This window comes from Apteryx mantelli, chromosome Z (genome assembly GCF_036417845.1).
Source record: "Apteryx mantelli isolate bAptMan1 chromosome Z, bAptMan1.hap1, whole genome shotgun sequence".
NCBI lineage: Eukaryota > Metazoa > Chordata > Aves > Apterygiformes > Apterygidae > Apteryx > Apteryx mantelli.
The window spans coordinates 12,640,462-12,660,842 of NC_090020.1; the positions used below are offsets into that span (position 1 = coordinate 12,640,462).

The following is a 20,381-nucleotide window of genomic DNA, read 5'->3' on the forward strand; positions in this document are numbered from 1 at the left end:
TAAAAGGTCTCCTGCCACTAATGCCCAGGAAAGCTCAGACTAGACTAGTCCTGTCTTAGGTAACGTCCTTGTCCATGGAAGATGAGACTCGAGGCATCCCCGTCACTCACAAGGTCCCTCACCCCTCAACACTTGGCCACTTTTGGCTCCATCCCCCACTTTGTGTGTTGGTGCCTTTCAGTCCCCTTGCATCTCTTGGTCAACACATAATCAGAAAAGTTTCCTCATAAAGTGAGTGTCTATGAATATATTTCCTAACCACTTAGCAAGTTTTTGCTTCTCACATGACTCTTCTCTCATTAGGTTTCCCTGCTTCTCCTTTTACCAAACAGGAGATACTTAATATTTTTGCAGTACTCCATTCTCTTTCATCAGTTACTTGCACATAAAGGAAACAAATATCTAAGAATCTATAAACTGACAGACATGGTGAGAATAAAATCTTGTCCCAATTAAGTAACTGGCAAAACTCCCACCGAATTTTGTGTGTTGGGAGACACACCTTTAACATCCAGATCAAGAGCTACATTTGGAGATAGGACTTTTATTTTTCCTAATATTGCTGCTAGTAGATTCAGGTATAACTGGAGATGAACAAATGTTCATCTGTAACAGATGATTAACCATTCAAGAGATAGGTCCTAGAGATGTTGCAATACAGGCCAGCCTTTTATTTGTACAAGCATTACACAGAGACCTACAATACTTTGGTAAAGTAAATATGAACTTTTCTAGTAAAAATCAGGTTTGGATGGCTGTCTTTTCTTCTGCAGCTCATTTTGTTACACTGGAAATTATTCTGTTTAGAAAACATGCAGTGTTAAAGCAGTCAAACCTACATTATGAGACAGTCCACTGAAGTAAATGGACACTGGAAAAAAATAAACATACACACTCACAAAGTTCATCTATTATCTTTACCTGTCCAAATGAGGAACTTCTGTGACGTCTCCTCTAAAGAGAGTTTCACTTACATCCCTCAAGCCATTGGAGATCCCTTCGTGGCGCCTCTTCATTTCCCCATCAGTGGGAAGCTTAAAGACATCTTGCTGCCCCAAGGCTGAAGTCCTTTCTAAAAACTGGCTGCCCTCCTTCATCCGTTGCTGGATCATTGGAGTGAGTGGCATTTCAAAGCTGAAGTAGCTATCAGGCTCCGAGTATAAGGTCTCTAGTGACTCTGCGCTATAGTATAAAGATGCATTGTCCAGAATGTTTTCAAACTGCGAGCTGTACAGATCCGTGGAGACGTCAGAGTGCCTTTGTCCAAGAACATCTTCATACCCTCCCATGGCTGTTTCTTCCTCCTCCATGATCCTAGAAAATAATCAGAAACAGCTGATTTAAATTTGCGGGGTCAGATTTAGACTGTTGAGCAAACCTCGGTTGCGGTGGGAAAGTAGCGGGGTGAGATGCTGCTTTCTCCTTGTACTGCCTCAGTTCACGACTGGCACCACATCTCTCCCTGCTGTGTTACAGTTCTGGGGACACAAAAGGAAACAATATTCTGGGGAAAACAAAAAAAGCCCAGCATTGTCTGACAGATAACATCAGCTGCTTACGCACAAAGAAGAAAAGCACTCACAATTTCAAAAGATCTCCCCAGCACCATTCCTGCCTGCCATGCAAGGGACTGCTCAGATCAGAAGTTTTGCATTAAATTGAAGTCTCCACCCCACTGGAGTACAGTCTGCTGGCTCTGCAATCCTGGAGTTAGGGTCTTATACAAAACACTGATGTAAAACTCTCCAAAATGCATTAACGCAAGAGGGAGCAAACACAGCTAAAAACTCAGAGTTGGGAGTGCCAAAATTGAAGAGGAATATCTGGCCTCCTTGTAGATGTACAGATAAAAGTTTAAGATCACCTTTCTGTCACCGAAATCAGAGGAGACACTCCAGAAACAGGAGGCTGCCAGGCCAGGCTGCTTAAGCAGAGGCTTGAAACAGGCAGTGATCCTCCAGCTCTTTTCCACAGCCACCTTTCTCTGGGACACAATCCCAAGCAGTCCGGCAGTAATATTTTCAAAACGTCTTCCATAACTTCAGGACCTAAGCCACCACAGAAACACAGAGGATTCCAGTCGTCACTTTTTAGGAGGAGACGTGGTGCTAACACGAATGTTTATCCTTGCTTTTTTCAAGAAACAAACTACGATTTTTCTGCTTCTTCCACTTCACCCTCTCTGCAGCTCCAGAGAAGCTTCACAGCTATTGTGCTCCAGCCTCTCACCTAAAACCTCACGATCAGGCCCACACGTAACTTGCATGCCGCGCCTGGATCCGCTTCAGCATGGCTTTGGGGAGAGCAGCTCTCCATCCATGCGCGGGCAGCCACAGAGTGGGCAACCGTGAGAAGGGCTGCAGTGCGAGATGCAACCTGCTGCCGCGTGCAGTGGATGCCACACTCTCCACGTGGCAGCGGTTTATGCAGGAATTGCATAGTGGAAAGCCAAGCGGAGCCTGTCCTTGAGCTGGGGTGGTGCGTCTGCTGTTTCAGAGGAGGGGGTGGCTGCAGTTCCTGATGGAAGCTGATGGCATGTGAAGTGCAGATGGGGTGCTGGGCCATGCAAGGACTTACCTCCTTGGTTTTTATGCTTGCCCTAGGTGGCACGACCAGTGAGATGAATCTCTGCAGTCTGGCTCCCCCATCCTGGGAAGTCTTACAGGTGTTTTAAGACATGTGGCTCAGCACCAATAGCTATTGTAGTTCAAGTAACATCCTCCTCCAAGCAGCCCGTCAGGGCTGGACCTCTCCTAGCTCCCAAACACCCAACGCTCACTCACAGCTCCTCCTTTTAGCCAGCCCCACAGGGGCCATGCTGCACATCTTCTCCTTTTCCTCCTCTCCTCATTTCAGACCACTCCATCTCTTGACCCACTCCTGATCCGCCTTGCACACCCACGCTCTCCTTAGAGCCACCGTGGACCTCACAGCCCATCTACCTCTGCACCTAGCACCTCACCCACACCCCTACCCAACCCACCATGAGCTGCCTCAGAAATGCTGGAATTGGACACAGAGTAAAGCAATTTACAGTGGGCCTCCTGCCCCCTCTTCCTCCTTGCTTCAAGGAGGCAGCCTGACAAAGTGGAAATAGAAGTCAGATCCAGGCCCTGAGGGTCAGAAATCATAAGTCAGACTCCTCCCAAAATCATGGACTTAGAGTCATAGCATTTTGAAAACACGATGCACTGGGGACTCTTTATTTACTATCTGGTTTCTGAATTATAAAGAATACACTTTGGTTGCATTTTTAAACTTTCCTTCAAACTCATGGAAGCCAGAAGCTTTTTGCATGTGTTTGTTTTAAGTGAAAGCTGAGATCTGCGTGCCTGCACATGACCATCCGATGACCTGAGGCCTTAAGGAGTGCATCAAACACGGTGAGGTTCCTCACACCACCAGGAGAGTAGTTAGGACCATAGTTCTGAGCAATCCCATACACTAATCACAGCAGAAGTCAACAGATCCCAAAGGGCAGAGAGACAAGCCGCCCCTGTTAATTCCAGTTGTTTTTAGCAATACCCACCAGATCAGAACAGGGATGCTTACTCAGAGCTTATGGATGGGACCCTTTATTACAGATGTGATTAGAAAAGAAAACCAAGCAAATCAGGACACTTTTCAGTTATTTTAGCAGAGAATATATATATATATATATATATAAATACATCACTACTTTTATCTTTTTACAACATATGGGACTTCAGCTAAAATTTCTTTAATTATTATCTGACCTCACAGAGGCGTTCGCACTGTTCTTGCACAAACCCTGCCTGAAACATGCCCGAAACCAATCTAGCAGGATGCATACAGCCAGGCCTGCATGTTGTATGTATTTGATTATATACCATGGCTGGATCCTAATTATGCTGTTGCTTCTTCATATGAACTTTACTGTGCAAACAGCAAGAGATGTTGCTCCTTTTCCAAACCTGAGACTGATTTCAAACTTTGGCAGCATGGCACAGCTGGAGTTCAGTCCAGCTTCACACACTGGCCACCGCCACCACACATTAAGTGCTCAGTAGTGCTATCAGCTCCACCATACTGCATGCAGGTGGCAAATATTAGTACCCGTTAAGAGCAAATCAGCAGCTAGGCACAACCCACACGCCCTTGGGAAGAGAGAAACCCTGCCCCCCTCGACATCCCCAAAGAGCCATTTTACCTGTTCTTGTCTCTTGCTACCTCAGTGTCTTCACCGTGTTTCTTATCCTCCTTCACAAAGACTTCATCCTCCCCACTTTCATCAAGCAAAGCCAAAGGGGTGGCTCCAGAGATAGTTCCTGGCCTCAGGTCTTCCCAGACCTCCCTCCAAGCACTCTCCGGTGAGGTGACCAATGCCGGGGAGACCATAGGTGGTACAGAGTGGCTGGGTATTTTGGGGAATGCTTTCCTCTCAACAGACACAGTCTCCAATAGCAAATGCTTCTTTCTTTTCTGCTCTTCTGCTTTTTTCAACCATAAAATCTCCACCCCTTGAAATTCTACATGTTTGCTCACAGCTGCCTCTTTTGAGTGCCTCCTCTCAGGACCCATTTGCATTTTGCCTTGACTGTACGTTGAAAACTCCTCAAAATGCGCCCACCCCTCCACTTTGCTGGCTGCTTCCAGGTTTGTCACAGATGGTCTATGACAGCTTGTCTCCTGTGCTGTGTGGACCTCCTCAGTTTTATTACTGATGGCTTGCAAGGACTCTGACTGCTTTTCTCCAGTCAATATTGCAGCCAGATCTTTTTCTATGATCAAATACATTTTTTCCTCAGCTGTTCCTTCAGATGGAAGAGGCATGTCTGAGGGTTTTTCTTGGCCTGCTGGAACTGGTTCTCTGGCTGTCTGCACATTTTGGCTGCCAGTAACCCTCTCTTTTTCCATTTGTGTCTCTGAATCAAGAGAAGTATTTGCTTTCTCTTGCACCTTTGTTGCTTCCAGCCATCCAGAGATTTTCACAGTCTCTGGCAGGTTACCCTCAGGCTGTAAACCTTCTTCTGCAGCATGCAGCTGTGATGCTTTAATGTGAGATCTTGAACCATCTGCAGAAGCAGTGCTCTCAGGAAGAGGCCGGCAAGGTACGTGGTCACTGTCCCATCGCTCGGGGCTGCACACTACAGGCTCTGCTTGACACTCAGATGAAGCCCTCATTGCGTCTCCACTTGACTCTATTGTGCCATACTCTGGAAATTCATTGATGATGGTATGAGGGAGCAAAGTATTACTTCCATGGCCACTACCTGCAAAAAAAGAAAGCATGGATTTATCCTCTGCTTACATAAGTAAACAGTTTGACCTCCCCTCCCCGTGTTCGAGTAACAGCGTAACCGCATTCTCCTCTGCAGTGAAAATACCAGTCTGTTTAACTCACTTCTGCCTGTTTTCACACTGCAGTTATCCAGAACTGGTCCTTTCACACAGGAGTATTTGGGCAGCCTACTTTAGAAGTTTGCCTTGCAAAGGAAGGAATGCCAAAAATGTCTGCTACACTTCAGAAAGGGTCCCAATGGCCCATGAATACTCTTAGGCCACATGCCAGATGCAAAGGCTGAAGAAAGCAGATATCCAGAAGTTTAACATCCATCTACAGCATGTTCCATACATGCTGGTTTTATTTTTAAAGGATTTTTAAGTCATTTTCATTTATCAAGATGAAACATAGGGAAGATAACTAGTTACATCCCATATATTCTACAGCCGCAACAAAACCAATTAGCTAAATTACAAGGCAATTAATGGGCAATTTAACTTTCTGCCAGTACTGCCATCATCCTTTAACAACTCAGGTAATTGACGGTCATGTCACAGTGATGCATGTACACTCACTGGTTCACATTTCCTAATCAAAAAATAAAATCACTGATGCCCAAAAAGCTTGTCCCCCCTCCCACTAAGTGCTGTTTTTCAAATTGTTATAAATAAAGTGGGGGAGAAAGCTGATGGTCATATTTTCAAAAGAGCCGAGCACCCAGTGGCTACCATTGTTCTTGGATAACACAGAATCAATTGTTGTCAGAGGGACCTCGTAGATGACACACTGATGAGTGTTTGGCCATCTTATGTAATGGTCCAAGGAGGAACTGAGCTTTTGGAAAAAGGAGCAACAGCTGTGTTTGTTGCACACTTCTGGAAAAATCTAGCCTGGAGTATAAATTGCTTTAAACAAAACAAAGGGGATACAAACACCTACTCTGAGAAGTGTCTGGGAGACAGCTCCAGAGCTAGACTCTTAACTCGCATTTTGGAAGCAGTGCCCTGCTTGGGGTACATCTCTAGATGCTATTTTGCAAACAGATTCCTGTCTTTCCTCTGCACTGTCTGGCCATAAACCACTTCTGAGAAGGGAGCCACGTAGCTGTGATTAACAACAGGCTGAGTTCAAGGTAAAAGGGAGGGTAATTTAATGCCAGTTCAGCACTAATGTAGCTACATATCTGCCAGTGATTTGGAAAGACACAGAGAAGCACCTCACACCTGCCTACTAGCTATCCAGTAGCTCTGTCCACAGAGGGTAGATAGATACAGCAGGTTGTGTGTGTGCCAGACCAAACCTACAGCCTGGGAATAAGCCTAATTGCAGTCTCTTCCCCAGTAGGTTCCCCAGAATTTCAGTTCTGTTGATGTAACTAGTCCAGAATAAAAGTTCCCTGCGTCAGTTTTCCCTGCATGGCTCAGATCCTGCTGAAGACAGCGTCTGGACAAAACAGTGACCTGTTCTCTACTGCCATTCATGCAGCCTTGGATTAAAGAAGAAGGTTTCACAGGGTGGTCAGGAGCAGTGATGCTCTGTCCACTTCTTCATCACAGCACACTTTCACTGCAGTATTTCAAACACAGAGGGGTGGATGCTCTGGGGGAGTCTGAAGAAGATCCAGGTCTACCTCTCCACACAACCATGGCCACCACTTTTTCTTTGTGTCTGGGAGCCCCAGATAAACTGCGCCTTGGCACACAATTTCATCTGCACAGCCAGGCAGCATTTCATGCACCTCAAACCCTCATGCTTGGAGGAGCAGGCACCGGATCATCTCTTACAGCTGCTGGACGCGTTTCCACCAGGATGCACTTGCAGCACCCATGCTGCAGGTGCACATGCTCCCACTTCCCACCCAAGCATCCCGTGCAGGCAGACAAGGCTGTGTGCTGGCCATGGCCCTACATCTGCATGGGGGGGACCAGCTCAGCCCACAGTGCAGACCCATTTTGTGGCTTGCTGCTCCTGCAGCACACGTCTGCAGTAGGATTTTTAACACAGAAGAAAAGCCAGTATGCACTCCCTTGCTAGAAGTGTTGGCATAAACCTTTCTCCATGGACACAGCTCCTCCTACAGCGATTCTCCCCTTGCAAACCTGCAACGAGGGTGCCCCGGCTGGGACACGGCAACACCAGCAGCCCCCTGCCCAGCTGCACACCGAGGAGGGCACGGCTCAGCACCTGCCAGCAGAGCATGCAGGAACTCTGTGCCTCCTGCTGACCCGTGCGCTTGGCATCTTTGGGGGCTGCCCGGCGCATCCCCCCGTGCACAGCCTCCCCCTGGGGCTCCCCACAGCTGACGCACACTGGAGGCCAAGCCCCGACAACGCACCATGCGCAGACCTGGCCAAGCGGCAAGGCTCTTCCCTGCTAAATGCTATCTTAGTTTCTGAACTGACATCGGGGAGATGCAAGTGGCCTTCCTTCTGGCAGTGAACACTAAACACACAGCTGAGCATCTCTATATATCACAGAAGGCTGCTGCTTAGAGCAGCAGTAAACCACCCAGAGCAAATATCTGATTTACCTCTCTTCATTAACGTCCTACTCCCATGCAAACTTTACCCTCTGTCAAATCTGGTACACTCAAGAAGAGTTATATATATAAAACATGTATATACAGGCGCATAGCGACATACGGAAGGTGAGAGCATGCACACAATCCTGGGCAATGTGCTCTAGGTGAGCCTGTTTGAGCAGGGGGTTGGACTAGATGATCTCCAGAGGTCCTTTCCAGCCTCAACCATTCTGTGATTCTGTGATCTCTGCAACACTTGCAAAGCTGTAAGAGCTCCAACTGGGCAAGAGAAAAACACTTCCACATAGAAATTTAAGGCCTTTTATGCAGTAGATCACAGTAACATTGCTCTGGAAAGATTTCCATTGTTGCAGTATACAAATACAAGTAAATAGGATTCTTGCCTTCACCAGAATCCTGGATAAAAATTGCCTAATTTGGTGCCCAATAAAAAAGATTCTCATGTGGCATCAAAGCAACAGCCCGTCCTGGTCACCCTACATAACACCACACACAACACCGCTGAGGTCTCCATTCCTTGCAGTAAAACACCACCAGTTGCCATCCTGCTCCTGAAAGGTGGAAAGCCAACCCGGATGGAGCTCGGTGCTTCATTCCAGGTGCAGAGTTTAGAGGAGCTGGAGCTCTTTAAGGGAAACTCCTCCCTTATTCCCATCCACCACCACAGCATCATGTCTTGCTGCAGCTACTGGCATATCCTGTCCAGCCCCATCCCCCAATATGACTGCATTACAAACAAGGCTAGAAAGGCAACAACAAAATTTAAGGACTCCACTGAAGATGAGCAGGGAAAAAAAATACCCACCACCAAACAAACAATGAAAGGACACACACTCTCAGGTAACATCAATTTCTACTTTGCATTGAAGGTGGCTTCTTTCAACAAAGCAAAAATTAAAAGGAGAGAGAAAAAGCTAAAATAGCAAGGGGGCGAATGACTAGAAAACTGACACAGGGCAAATATAACGTAAGAGCAGCTGGCAGTCTTTCCGATGACTAGAGGATGAAAGAATTCATGACTTAAATCAGCACTGGCATAGATATGATATTTCATAGGTAAATAACCATTGCATTTCAATCAAGCTTGCCTACAGCATAATAAAAGGAAATTCTAGGAAGCAAAACACAAGTTACAAGCATAGACAGACATTTTTTTTACAGTTACATTTTATAAAAGAATGGTGTGAGTGTCTCTCTAGTCTATACAGTATATATATATTAGCTAGCTAGAGAAATTAGAGATATTTGCTTGAACAGTCTCCTTACTCACAGAGGTTACTGTAGCTCCAGCAGTTACCCATTGGTCAAAGAAATAAAATGCACAGATCATCAGTTTATCTATAACGATACCAGCTAATTCAATTGCTGCTGTTCTAGTCAACTGGAACCAAAATAGTTTCAAATTTCCTGGCCGCTGCTGCCCTGCACTGCACACAATGATGTAAATGGAAGCTTTCTGACTATTATGAAACTGATGGGGGAACTGCAGTCTCATTTGGTCTATCGCAGAAGCTAAGGAGTCCACCTTGGCAGCTTACAGGGGGGAAAAAAAATTCCTCCAGCAAGACTGCCTGATGATATGCCAGGGAGATGCTTATGCTTCACAGCCGTTTACTATAACTGGGTTGATAAAGGAATAAAAGAGCACAGTGGCGATCCTAAGCTTGGTATACTTGTTTCAGAGCAAAAGGTGCCTGACAGCATTTTAGCATTTCTGAACTGGAAGATTCACAAAAGGGCACAGTCATCTTGCAGTTTATTTCTCCACAACTCCTTGTGCTGATCATAAACAGCACATAGGTGAGGCTGCATGCAGAATCATACCAATTATATTTTTTTATCATGCTCGTTTCTTGTTTTTATTTTTAAAAGGCAAATGTAAGCAATAAAACAATGTATACATAAAAGGAAATTGTTTCTAGGTGACAAAGATTATGGAACAAATAACAAGATTTATGGAATTTTATCATTAATGCACCCTTCCAAAGAGGTGGAAGCACACACAGCCCTTCATCTTGAAGTCCCTTGATTATCAGCTTCTATAGTAATGAAAACTATTCAGATTTATAAAACTGTGCCTGCTCAGGCTGAAACGGAGCGGCCTCCGCCTACGAGCGAGCGGGGATGCTGCACAGTCGCTGGCAGCCTTGTGCTGCAGCCCATTTTCCAAATGATGTAATTCCCCACACTGTGATAGGTCCTGGCTGGCAGACGCCCTTCGTTAGCCAAAGCTGCAGGATTAGCATAATTGCAGCACCGTTCTTTTGTAGCCGGCCTACAAACGTCCGCACGCCGCTGCGCTGATTGGGCACACAAGTCTCCACAGCTTGCAGCAGCTTGAGGCTTTTGGGCTATTTGCTCGCCACAGAAGTTGCTGCCTGGGTCTCACCTACTCGTCAGCGGCAGCAGGCAAAAGTTGCCCGGGCATTATACAAAAACTTGGCAGAAATGGGGAAGCTGGTCCAAGGGGTGGGAGATGGAGCAGGGATAAGAGGTAAAGGGGATTTCTCTAGGAAATGAGCACTGGGGTGAGATGCTTCCGCTCATGTCAATTCTTGTCGCAGGAACAGAAAGCACGCAGAGAAGGTGACAGCCAGAGATACGAACAGCCGGCACAGCAGAAGTGATGGTGTAGACTGGGACACCTCACCCCGGGGAAGCGACAGCAGAAGGGGCCGCTGTGGGAGCCGGCAGTGTCACGGAGAAGGTGAACCAGGAACAGTCATTGTGCCAGCGATGGGAAGTTCAAAGCAAGCAAAGAGGTGCCCCACACGCTCAGTGCAGCAACGCTGCACCACATACGGCAGCTGAGCGTGTCACAGCTGAAAATTTGGATTCACTCAAAAATTACGTAGACCAGATCGGGGAAAAAAATCCCTTAAGTGCTAGTAAGTGCCAAGTTACACCATGTTGCTCAGGAAATCCATAACCTGCAGGTTACTATGAACTGGAAGAGGTTTTCAGAGGAGTATTGCTTTGCACTGTTCTTACGTTGTTCCCTAACATCTGCTTTTGGCAACAAGATGCCATGTTAGCCGGACCTTTAGTCTGCCACAGGACAGCCATTCTCATATTAGGTAAATTTATCATGAATCTCTCCACTAGTTAAGTGAGGTGATTATGACACATTCAGTTGTCACCGCTAGAAACAGAGAGACAGAGAAAAGCTCCTAGGTTAAGAATGTGAATCCTATCAATTAAAACAGCAATGACAAAACCAGCATGTCAGATCCCTCTGTGTGTGTGTGTGTGTGTGTGCATATGTGTGCATGTATTTTTTTTTACAATTGCAAATCTTCTAACTCTGTTTCATGATAACTGGTTTTCCATGGAATGCCTTAAGTGAATAATGCTGTGACTCAATTGCAAATTTCTTTCACACATTTTAAGTATTTCCCACTGAGAAATGGAGTTGAAAGCCTCTGGTATAACTCAAACCAAATCAAACTAAAAGTCTTCCACTGAGCGCCTCCTTCTTTCTCCAAGCTGCAGGAAAGATGGCACCTTGCCGCAACTACTTGGAGGCCCAGGGTGAGCTCAGAACAGGACAGAGTCCAAAACTAGCATACAGCACGTGCTAGGAGAATTTAGTGTGAGAGATTATCCACTGCAAATTGCTATATTGGCCACAGATGGTCAATGAGATATAGCTCAATCCCAAGAGTTATTACCCTGGAAAGCAAAAGAGTAGAGTGGAACAGCCGCTAACATGAGTGGGAATAGGAGGGAACAGAATGAAAAAAAAAACTGGGCTCATTATCCTGATGTAAAAAGCATGAGTAATTCTTACTATGTGTAATGTACTTTTTTTCTTTAAAGCCACACTTCCTGCAGTCAAGTGTCTGTGTGTTTGATTTTAAAAGGTTGGAAAACATAAGACTTAAACCCAAAATTCAAAAGGCAGATCCAAAAAGAATCTGAAATCTACTGTTTTTCCATTGCTCTGATTTGGAAAGGAAGCTGGTGATTTTATACATGCAGATAGACATAATGATATCAGTAATAATTAAAACAACTCCCTAAGAGCCTTCAGCTGAAAGAGCAAACTTTTGGAGCACTGACAACTCACAGCTGCTGTGACGCAGCTTCTACAAAGTAAGGATTTTATAACCTATCTGAATAGACTAATACTTACATTACTTATTTTAAGTATGATATTTTAAAAGAATCTTTCAAAAACCCTTAAAAAGTCCTTTTAAAAGAAAGATCTCGCCAGTTAAAAAAGTCTTTCCAGACTTTGAGCTAGCAACAACAGCATAAAAACCCCCACAGTTCTGCCCAGAGATCTGAGACACTCTTGATCTTTGCAGCAGTCACTGAGGAAAGTAGACACAACAGCAGAAAAGGATGTTCTCTATTACATTTCAAGACTTTGGTCCAACTGGCCAGGTTAAGAGAACGCCCGCTAAATAGTTCTGAAAGCCCCCCAAGAGCTGGATATGGAGTTACTCTTACTTACCCACCTAAAATAAAAATAGGACATAGAAGGGTTGTGCGTATCCCAGGATCTAAGTATTTGCTGCTAAAGGTGCGCTTGGATATTGCACAGGAACTTTTCAGCAGGCTAGCACGATGAATGAGAGTCTCTTCCTCAGGAAGCTGAACAATGTTAAATAAACAATGCAGGGGTAAAAGAGTAAAAGGCACTTGTTAAAGCAGTGAACAGTGAATGGGAAAAATTTTTGCTGTACCTACCCTGTGTTGAATTTTTTCAGTGTGGTACCAGGCCATAACTGCATCTGCCCATAAAATTTTAATTAAGCCCCCTTCTACACATTCATTGTCAGGCCATCACTAGCAGCAGGATAATATGCTGCTTTTCCTTCAGAAAGCTTTAGAGACAAATCAAGCCTTCAACATGTTTGTGTCTGTGCACTGCCTGTCTTTTTCATCTCAAAAGCTGAAGGGGCTGAAGGAAAGGAAAAGAGAGGAGCCCATGGTGAAGACAAGTGGAACTGTCCCTGTAGCCACATATGGCCGGTCAAATCAGTTGTCTGAGCCCTCTCCTTTTGTGTCCACTGACCTGGGTTCTTTGTTTCCTGTCTGCCCAAGAGGAAGGGCCTGAGGGCCTCCTGGAAAACATTTCTGAGCACTGCCAACTTCAGCTGAGTTCATTCTGCACCACATTTTCTCAGAGCATCTGAGCAAGGCCAGGCACCACGGCCCAGCTGCCCACACCACCCCAAATAATTGTGCACTCTCTTGTCAGTGTGGCCCTCAGCTTCTGCTGACCACCCACGGATGGGGAGATATTTGCTGTCCTCAATCCAGCATTTCCTAACTTCTGCGTGCTTAATTCTGCACCATTAAGAAACAACAACAACAAGCAGCCCATTTTTTAACTATCATTTCTGCTAAGCCCTTGGCCTTCAAACAGCTTTGTTGTTTACAGAGTCGAGGATGCAGTAATCTCCTCCCTGCAGCTGCAGGTTATGATAACTTGAACCATCCTGCTTTCAAGTGCGGGTCGTGAGACATCCAATTTCCTCCTACAGAGCAATGGACTTTGTATAACGCCTCATGACCTTTTAGTTTTTCTTTCTCAGGGCCTGGAAGCCCAGACGTCCATCAAAGCACACCTGACAGCTCCAGAGCACGCCCCGGCACCACTCAGCCCTCAGTAGCAGGGCACAAATTCAAAGGCAGAGGCAGCAGTACGGCTCCACCTCCTGCAGTCAAGACTCAGAGCACAGTGCAACCCGTCCTCTTTAATCTTGGGTAATTTTTCTGTGGGCACAGTCAGGTGTGCTCTTCTGACTAAAGTTTGAGTACTTTAAGCATTAGCTGCTCCTCAGAGCATCCCAGCAGTAGTTTAAAATCACCTATTTTAATGCTGCGCGGAAATGAAAGAGGCGCATTCAATGCAGTCAGTTAGCATGACAACCAGAGAGACAATTGCTTTTTGAACTACTCAGACTCAGCTGGAAGAGTACATTTGACTACAGCACCTCTCCTCTGCCCCACATGAGAGTATGTTCATTTCTCTTACTTGAAACATACACTTAAAAAGTTACCTCCTACTGCTCTCAGTATGTTCTTCAGCCTTTCCCATTCTCTTTGCATCATTACCAACCAGAGGCAGCAAACATCAGGGATTATTATGACAAAATGTAATGATTCCACACTAACATTTAAAAACCCTTGCTGCTCTTGAGTATGTCAGAAATTGCAATGGGACATTAGCAACAATAAAAAAACTGATTAATTCAAATACACACAATAAAATAATGGAATATTTAATTGCGTGTGTGGGCATCATAGATTTTAGCTTTTCAGATTTGAATCATACATGAGTCCCTGTTTAACTGCTGCAGGACATAATCTTAAATATACGTTCTACATACAGGCTCCCTCCCCTGTAATTAAGCAACATGAACCTAAAAATCAGGCAGTCCTTTAACCCTTAGGAAATGCAATTTTGCATCTTTTCAGGAAAGGAAAGCTACAGAGGAAAAATGCAAATTGAAAGACCAAGAGATGAAAATACCACACAGGATGGTGTATCAAAATGGAAAGCAACACAGTTAAAGCACTGGAAAAGACTTCAGTAAGCAGTCTGGGCTAGTCTGAGAACTGAGCAACTTTTGAGGTAATTTGGTCTATAGGAAATTTTCCGAGTGAAGATCAGGAAGGTGCAACCTTCATGCAGTGCAGAGAGAATGCAGCAGAGGTGGACATGCAAGAGCGGATCACGAAGTGATGCAGAGAACAAAAGCAAGGCAGGAGAGCAAAGGACAACCTAGAAAGTTAGTGATATTCATTTTACATAAAGTGACTGGAGTAATTTGCTTACAGATATTTAAATCAGCAATACAGGATCACAAAAAGGCTGTGCTTGCACAAAAAAATCAGCTATTGTTTGCTTCCTTAGCTCTTGACATGAAATAAAGAAATTCTACGGCAAACACAATCCTTTCCATAATTCAGGTCCAGGAATGTGTATGTTGCATGGATTGAAGTATGTATTACATTCTCTTCCCCGTGTCAGCTTTGACAGTGTTTGACCCCTCACAGATTGCCAGGATAAACTAGACTTTTTTTTTTTTTTAACTCAGTTTTTTGCTGGCTTGAGTTTGCTAAGAAAACAGATGAGCGCAAGAACTAGCATGAGACAGTCAGAGGGAGTATGCGGCTGGGACCATCACCATCCCTTTTGGCAGAAGCAAGCTGTTAAATGAGCTCAGTTGCCTCATGACACCTCACTATACACAAAACAGCGAGTGACAGGCTTTCCAAAGCTATTTGTTTCTCCAGGAATTCAAAAACAATTTTATTCCAGCAGCTGTTGGGAAAGACCAGATTTACACAGCAACGCAGAAACTAATTGTACTTCTTTTGTGTGTGTGTGTGTGTGTGTGTGTGTGTGTGTGTGTGAAGGATGAGATTAATCCTTGTGTTATACAGAAGAGGTGAAAACTTGCCTATCTTAGAGGCATCAGGCAAAAGACTGTCTATGAATCTCAGCAAGACATTTTCTTAGCAACTGACTTGGATTTCTTGTTCTAATCTAACATGATTAAAGAGTTCTTGACTTTCATGTTTGTTTGAGTAACCATTTTGTAGGGTTTCCCCCTTTTCTCCCAATTCCCTAAGAAGAATTTTTTAGATTGACTCATTTTGTCAAGACTTTTTTTCAGTATTTAAATGTATTAACTACAAAGTCATAAAACAGTGTCAGCCTGTAGTGTGCCCAAGTCTAAGAGATGAGGCTATTCAACAGGATCACTGTTTCCATGGCCATTTCCAGAGGAGGGTATGTTTCCAGACCTATATAAACAAGCGCCCTTTATGTTATGAGGCTCAGAAGATGACTTGTACAACCCAGCTTAGTTCAATTTTTAAAAAATATTTTCTTTTGCTGGAAGGCAGAAGGCTGGGATTTCACTCAGGAATGCAGGCAGGCTGTGTGTCGACACGTGGTCATGCAGCGGCGCAGCACAGCAAAGCCCAGGGCACAGAGCAGCCTGAGGAACGGGCTGCAGGGAGACACGTGGCTGTTGGTCCTCTCTGCAGGGCCTGGCTGCTTTTGGGGTCCCCGGAGCCTGGTCCTACTTCTGCGCCAAGGAATACACCTATCTACCTCCCCAGAGCAGGAGGACGAGTGATAGCAGTATCTTTTTCTGTTGAAGGAGAGAAAGGAAAGAAGCCAGGCTTGAATTGCACACTAAAGAACAAGAGCACATGTGTACCAAAGCCATCAGGAATCACAAAATATACCAATTTAAAGCAAAGCATTACAATAGACTGAGTGCAACAGAGGGGAGGAATTGCTTATTTTTAACACAACAAACTTATTATCATTTACATCTGAATCTTATCAGTGAAACACCTCTTGTACAAGCATCTAACTTGATCTTTCTTCTCCTGTCACCCATGAAAATGACCACCAGTTTAAACCTGGAAGGTAAAAATCAGCACCACAGCTTATTAAGCAAGCCTGTCTCCCAGAGGAAGATCTAGGCAAACAAAGCCGTTTGCCACAATCATCCCCAATTACGCCTCCTTCTTTGTGAAGTAAGTTGTCAAATGCAAGTATTTCACTGCCCAGTTAAAAAATGTATACTCTCAACAGCATCCAAGAAGGCTTCAGTATTATGGTTGTGTCTGAAAGAGAAAGGATGAATTTGGAGGCAGAAGTGATTAAGCCATTTAACAGCTTAAGTATTATGTTCTCACTTTCTGAGGCCAGCCAAGGCCCAGGTGAAATCTGCTTTGGGTTAGATAAATTAAAATTCAACTTTACTGCCCACAGTGACAAGCTATTACCTTTACTAAGTTTAAACACCAGTGTGTCCCCTTGCCCTGTCCTTGTCACTCATTTGCTTGAAATTGTTCATACTTTGACCTATGAAAAGCACACCTTCTTTCTTTTAAAGGTAACTTTAGAAAATAAAAGGTTGGTTTGGATTTTTCTCCCCCTCTAATACTGAGAAGGATAGAGAACCCTTCAGACATAGCTGCTTCTCCCGAAACAGTCTCTGTCCCCCCAGATACATGTTATGACATATTCAACATATGTCAGATCAAAGGAAACCAGGAGTTGCACAGGGACCTGGTTTTGTGCTTCTGTGTCCCATCCTCACTCATCTAAAGCTGGTAAGCAGTTAAGATGTGCTTATTTGAAGAAAACAAGTAGAAGGGACAGCACCACCCTGGTTTATCTCTTTTGGTCAAACATCTCCTGGAGGAGGAGGATGCATTTGTTTGTGTTAAACAGAAACCAGTTTGGGTAGGTGCAATGCTGTGAAGCAGGGAATCTGAGTTTTGGAAAGGGGAAAAAACATGCCTTGGTATTCTCATCCCCAGTAGGCAAAACATTCAGCAGGAGCGATACAATTTAGCAGGCCATTGCTGCATCAGAGCAGGGACATAGGATGAGGTAACCCCTTCAGTCCCTCCTGCATCTAAATGTCTGTGACTCTGGACGAAGAGAAGGGCTGACCTGTTGCAAGGCAAGGGATCATTTCTGAGGCACTTCTTCGTACTTACTGCAATCATTAAGTCCTGTGTACACAATAGTATAGAAAAAGCACCTTTGCAGCAGATACATTTAATGAAGGTGCAGTTTTCAGGTACAGTTGGCAAATGTTGTATGTTAAACACTGTTATATATGGGAAACTCTCCCTTCAAATCACTCCCATTTCACTAATTGCTAGCCCCTAATGGTAGTTTCTGAATAATAAAGGGACAGGAGACTCAGAAACAAGGCAAGAAGCAATACAGAAAAAATACAGAAAAGTATGCATATAAGACAAGATATAATGGCTTACACTTTGCTGCCCTTTATGTCACGCAGTTCAGAATACCCATCACATTTGATAATTGTTTTGGTTAGCTGTAACAATGGATTCACTTGGATTTATTGGACACAGCATACTTCATTTAATGCAAATCTCCGGAAACGTACTAATGCCTGTTGACAGTGCTCTCACACTGTGTTTCTCCAAACAAGAAATGAGGTCATCGTGATTCATGAATAATCTGATACACGTTTGGTGGCAATTTGCAAAATTTTTTTAGAATTCCTAAGCAAGGAGATTTGCAAGGTTTTGTTGTTTCCCCCACTCCGCAATTAGGATTTCCAAGTGGAAGGCCTAACTCTAGAAAATCCTGGAAGAAACTGTTTACTTACCTTCCAGACTTCAGTTCTGCTCTTTTTGTTTCCTTTTTTTCATGACTGAAGTGGAAGAGCCTATACAGCTGGTTTCTGTACAAAGTGCTGCCCTTCTATGGTAAGAATGGGATCTTCTTTAATTAGAAGTGACATCCCAGAAAGTTTGCAATTAGAAAGGATCAAAGTGCAAAGAGAACAGCCTGAGGAAATACTTTTTTTTTTGGTTTCTAAAGAAGGCAAGGATCGCTGATAATTAAAACGAGGCAAAAGAAATAGGTGTAGTAACTACATTTCTTTTCCTCTAAGATTAGGCTGGGAAAAGGTAGAATACACCCTCTGTTTACAAGAAAAGCATAGAAACAAGACTGATCCCTAGGCATAGCATTTGATCCTGCATCTGGGTTCCTTGTTACTAAATACAGATGAGGGAACAGTTCGAGTACCACCTAGAATATTTAAATTAAAATCTTGTATCTCTCTAGCTGTAGGTATAGCAGCTTGCTGAAGACCAAGGGCATTCCTGGAAGGACTACCAGGCAGAACTGGCTGTGTTTTGGCATGTGCAATTGCAGAAATGACTCAGTTGCAGAGAACTGTTCAAACTCCCGGTACCAAACCCCCACCTGCATTCAAGGTGGAGACGTAAGACAGGGAACAGCTGTCATTTTCTACGGCAAAAACAGCAGGCCAGGCTCTCCTCTAGACCAGGGCTCCTTTGTTTTGCTGCCTCCTCTCCGTGCCCAGGAAGGGCGGTGTAGCAGCAGGACAGGCACTCCTGGGGTCATGAAGAAGCAGCTTCTGCAACTCTTTCCTCAAGTAGCTTAAGAGATTTTTAATACACAATAATAGTAAATAGCACTTACCCATTTCTGAAGGCTTCTCTTCTTCCAAGCCAAATAAAAATTCATATTTGGCCTCGGCAACAGCGTGGGAGTGGGTCAATACATCGTTATCCCAGACAAGTGCTTCTGCCTGTAAAGTCAAAATAAACAAAGCTTATCTATTTTTCAATGAAGTAACAGTAGCATGAACAAGAAATCCATTCAAGCGTGCTGTCAGGTAGGATTTTCAGAGTGCTGTCTGTTCATTTAGCTCCATTTCCACCAAGATCGACCACAGCAGATATGGGCCAACATTGAGCACTTTTAAAGAGCTTGTCGTCATGTCTTCAAACACAAGTGTGTCAGGGTCAAGCAGTGATGTTGGAGCAGCCAACCCCGTCATGTCTTTAGCAGGTTTACCCATGGCAAGGCCAGCTGGGCCTAGGTCACCAAATCAGTAATATCACGTAGGGCTGAAAGTGCCTCTGTGATAGTATCTGAAATACCAAACTTGAGTATGGATGCTGCAAAATTGGGACTAACAGGTAGAGCATAAATAAAGGGCAGGTTGTTTCTTTGGGAGGAGACTGGCACAGGGAAAGGGAGGGGCAAGGGCTGCAACAAGGGGGGCCAAAATGGGAAAAGAGATAATAAGGCATGCAAACATGCAAACAGCACTGTCTGAGGGTACCTGTCAGGCAGCCTCGTGCCTGACCACTGCTGCTAGATCAGGGCAATAAACCCACCCTGTTTTTCTGACCAGCTGCACAGACAGATGGGTCAAGCATCCCCATGTCACTGTGTTGGTGCCAATGCTAGCCCTGGTGGCATCAGCACCTACCCACCACTTCTGACTTGAGACAGTAGGAAGCAGCTTGAAACAAAAAGTTCAGTTTCTTGGAAAAGAGAAAGGCTGTATAACTAACATTAAAATTAGCTTTCTGACCAGGTGGTGACAAACCAGTTATTCAAGATAAAGTATACACCACCAATGAACCGTAGTGCAGACACTGCCTGCAATAGGTATCAGGCATTAAGCTTCTTCCCAGCTGGGCAAGATGATGCCTGTAATTCTTCTGTGTGAAGTGACAGATGAAATAAATCATTAACTCTATAAATTCTTCAGTGACCTTCTATTCATATCTAATGTTTGAGGCAGCCAATTATTACAGCATGTCAAGTCATTTCATGGCTCATATTGGCAAAGGCTTTAGCATACAAAAATATGCTTTAAAGAAAAATTCAGATGGAACATTTTGCCCCCCGGGACAATAATAACTTCTATGCACTTCCACCAAATGCCTTAGGATAAACATCAACTACAAACACAAATTCAAAGTTCAAGAGACACATAATTCATAAGAACACAGAGTCAAGGCTCTTTAATCAGAGGTGGATCTGTACATTTCCCCAAGGCCAGTTCTCCAACAATTAAGTTTTCTTCCAAGAGCATATTGACAAATAACTATCCTGCCCCATGCCCTAGAACTGTTTTGCTCAAGGCCTTCCTGGCATTTTTTTCCCCATTACATCTCCCATCTTTCTGCTTTGAGCCAAATCTGCAGAATTTAGTCCAGCACATGTTTGCAGTAACTCAGCAGTAGATCTTACATGAGAATCCTGGATGTATTTATCATTCACTAGCCCAACTATGGCTC

The 20,381-nt window shown here is 44.3% G+C and overlaps 1 protein-coding gene across 1 annotated transcript in view; it reads right to left on the reverse strand.

Annotated features, from left to right (window-relative positions):
• The window catches only part of PSD3 (pleckstrin and Sec7 domain containing 3), a 107,537-nt gene that overhangs the window by 75,593 nt on the left and 11,563 nt on the right, over positions 1-20,381 (reverse strand). The window contains exons 2-4 of the mRNA XM_067316744.1: positions 18,766-18,874; positions 4,172-5,234; positions 922-1,314 (exon numbers count right to left, since the gene is read on the reverse strand). Coding sequence (XP_067172845.1) covers positions 922-1,314; positions 4,172-5,234; positions 18,766-18,874 — 1,565 coding nt within the window. The remainder of the gene's footprint in view (positions 1-921; positions 1,315-4,171; positions 5,235-18,765; positions 18,875-20,381) is intronic.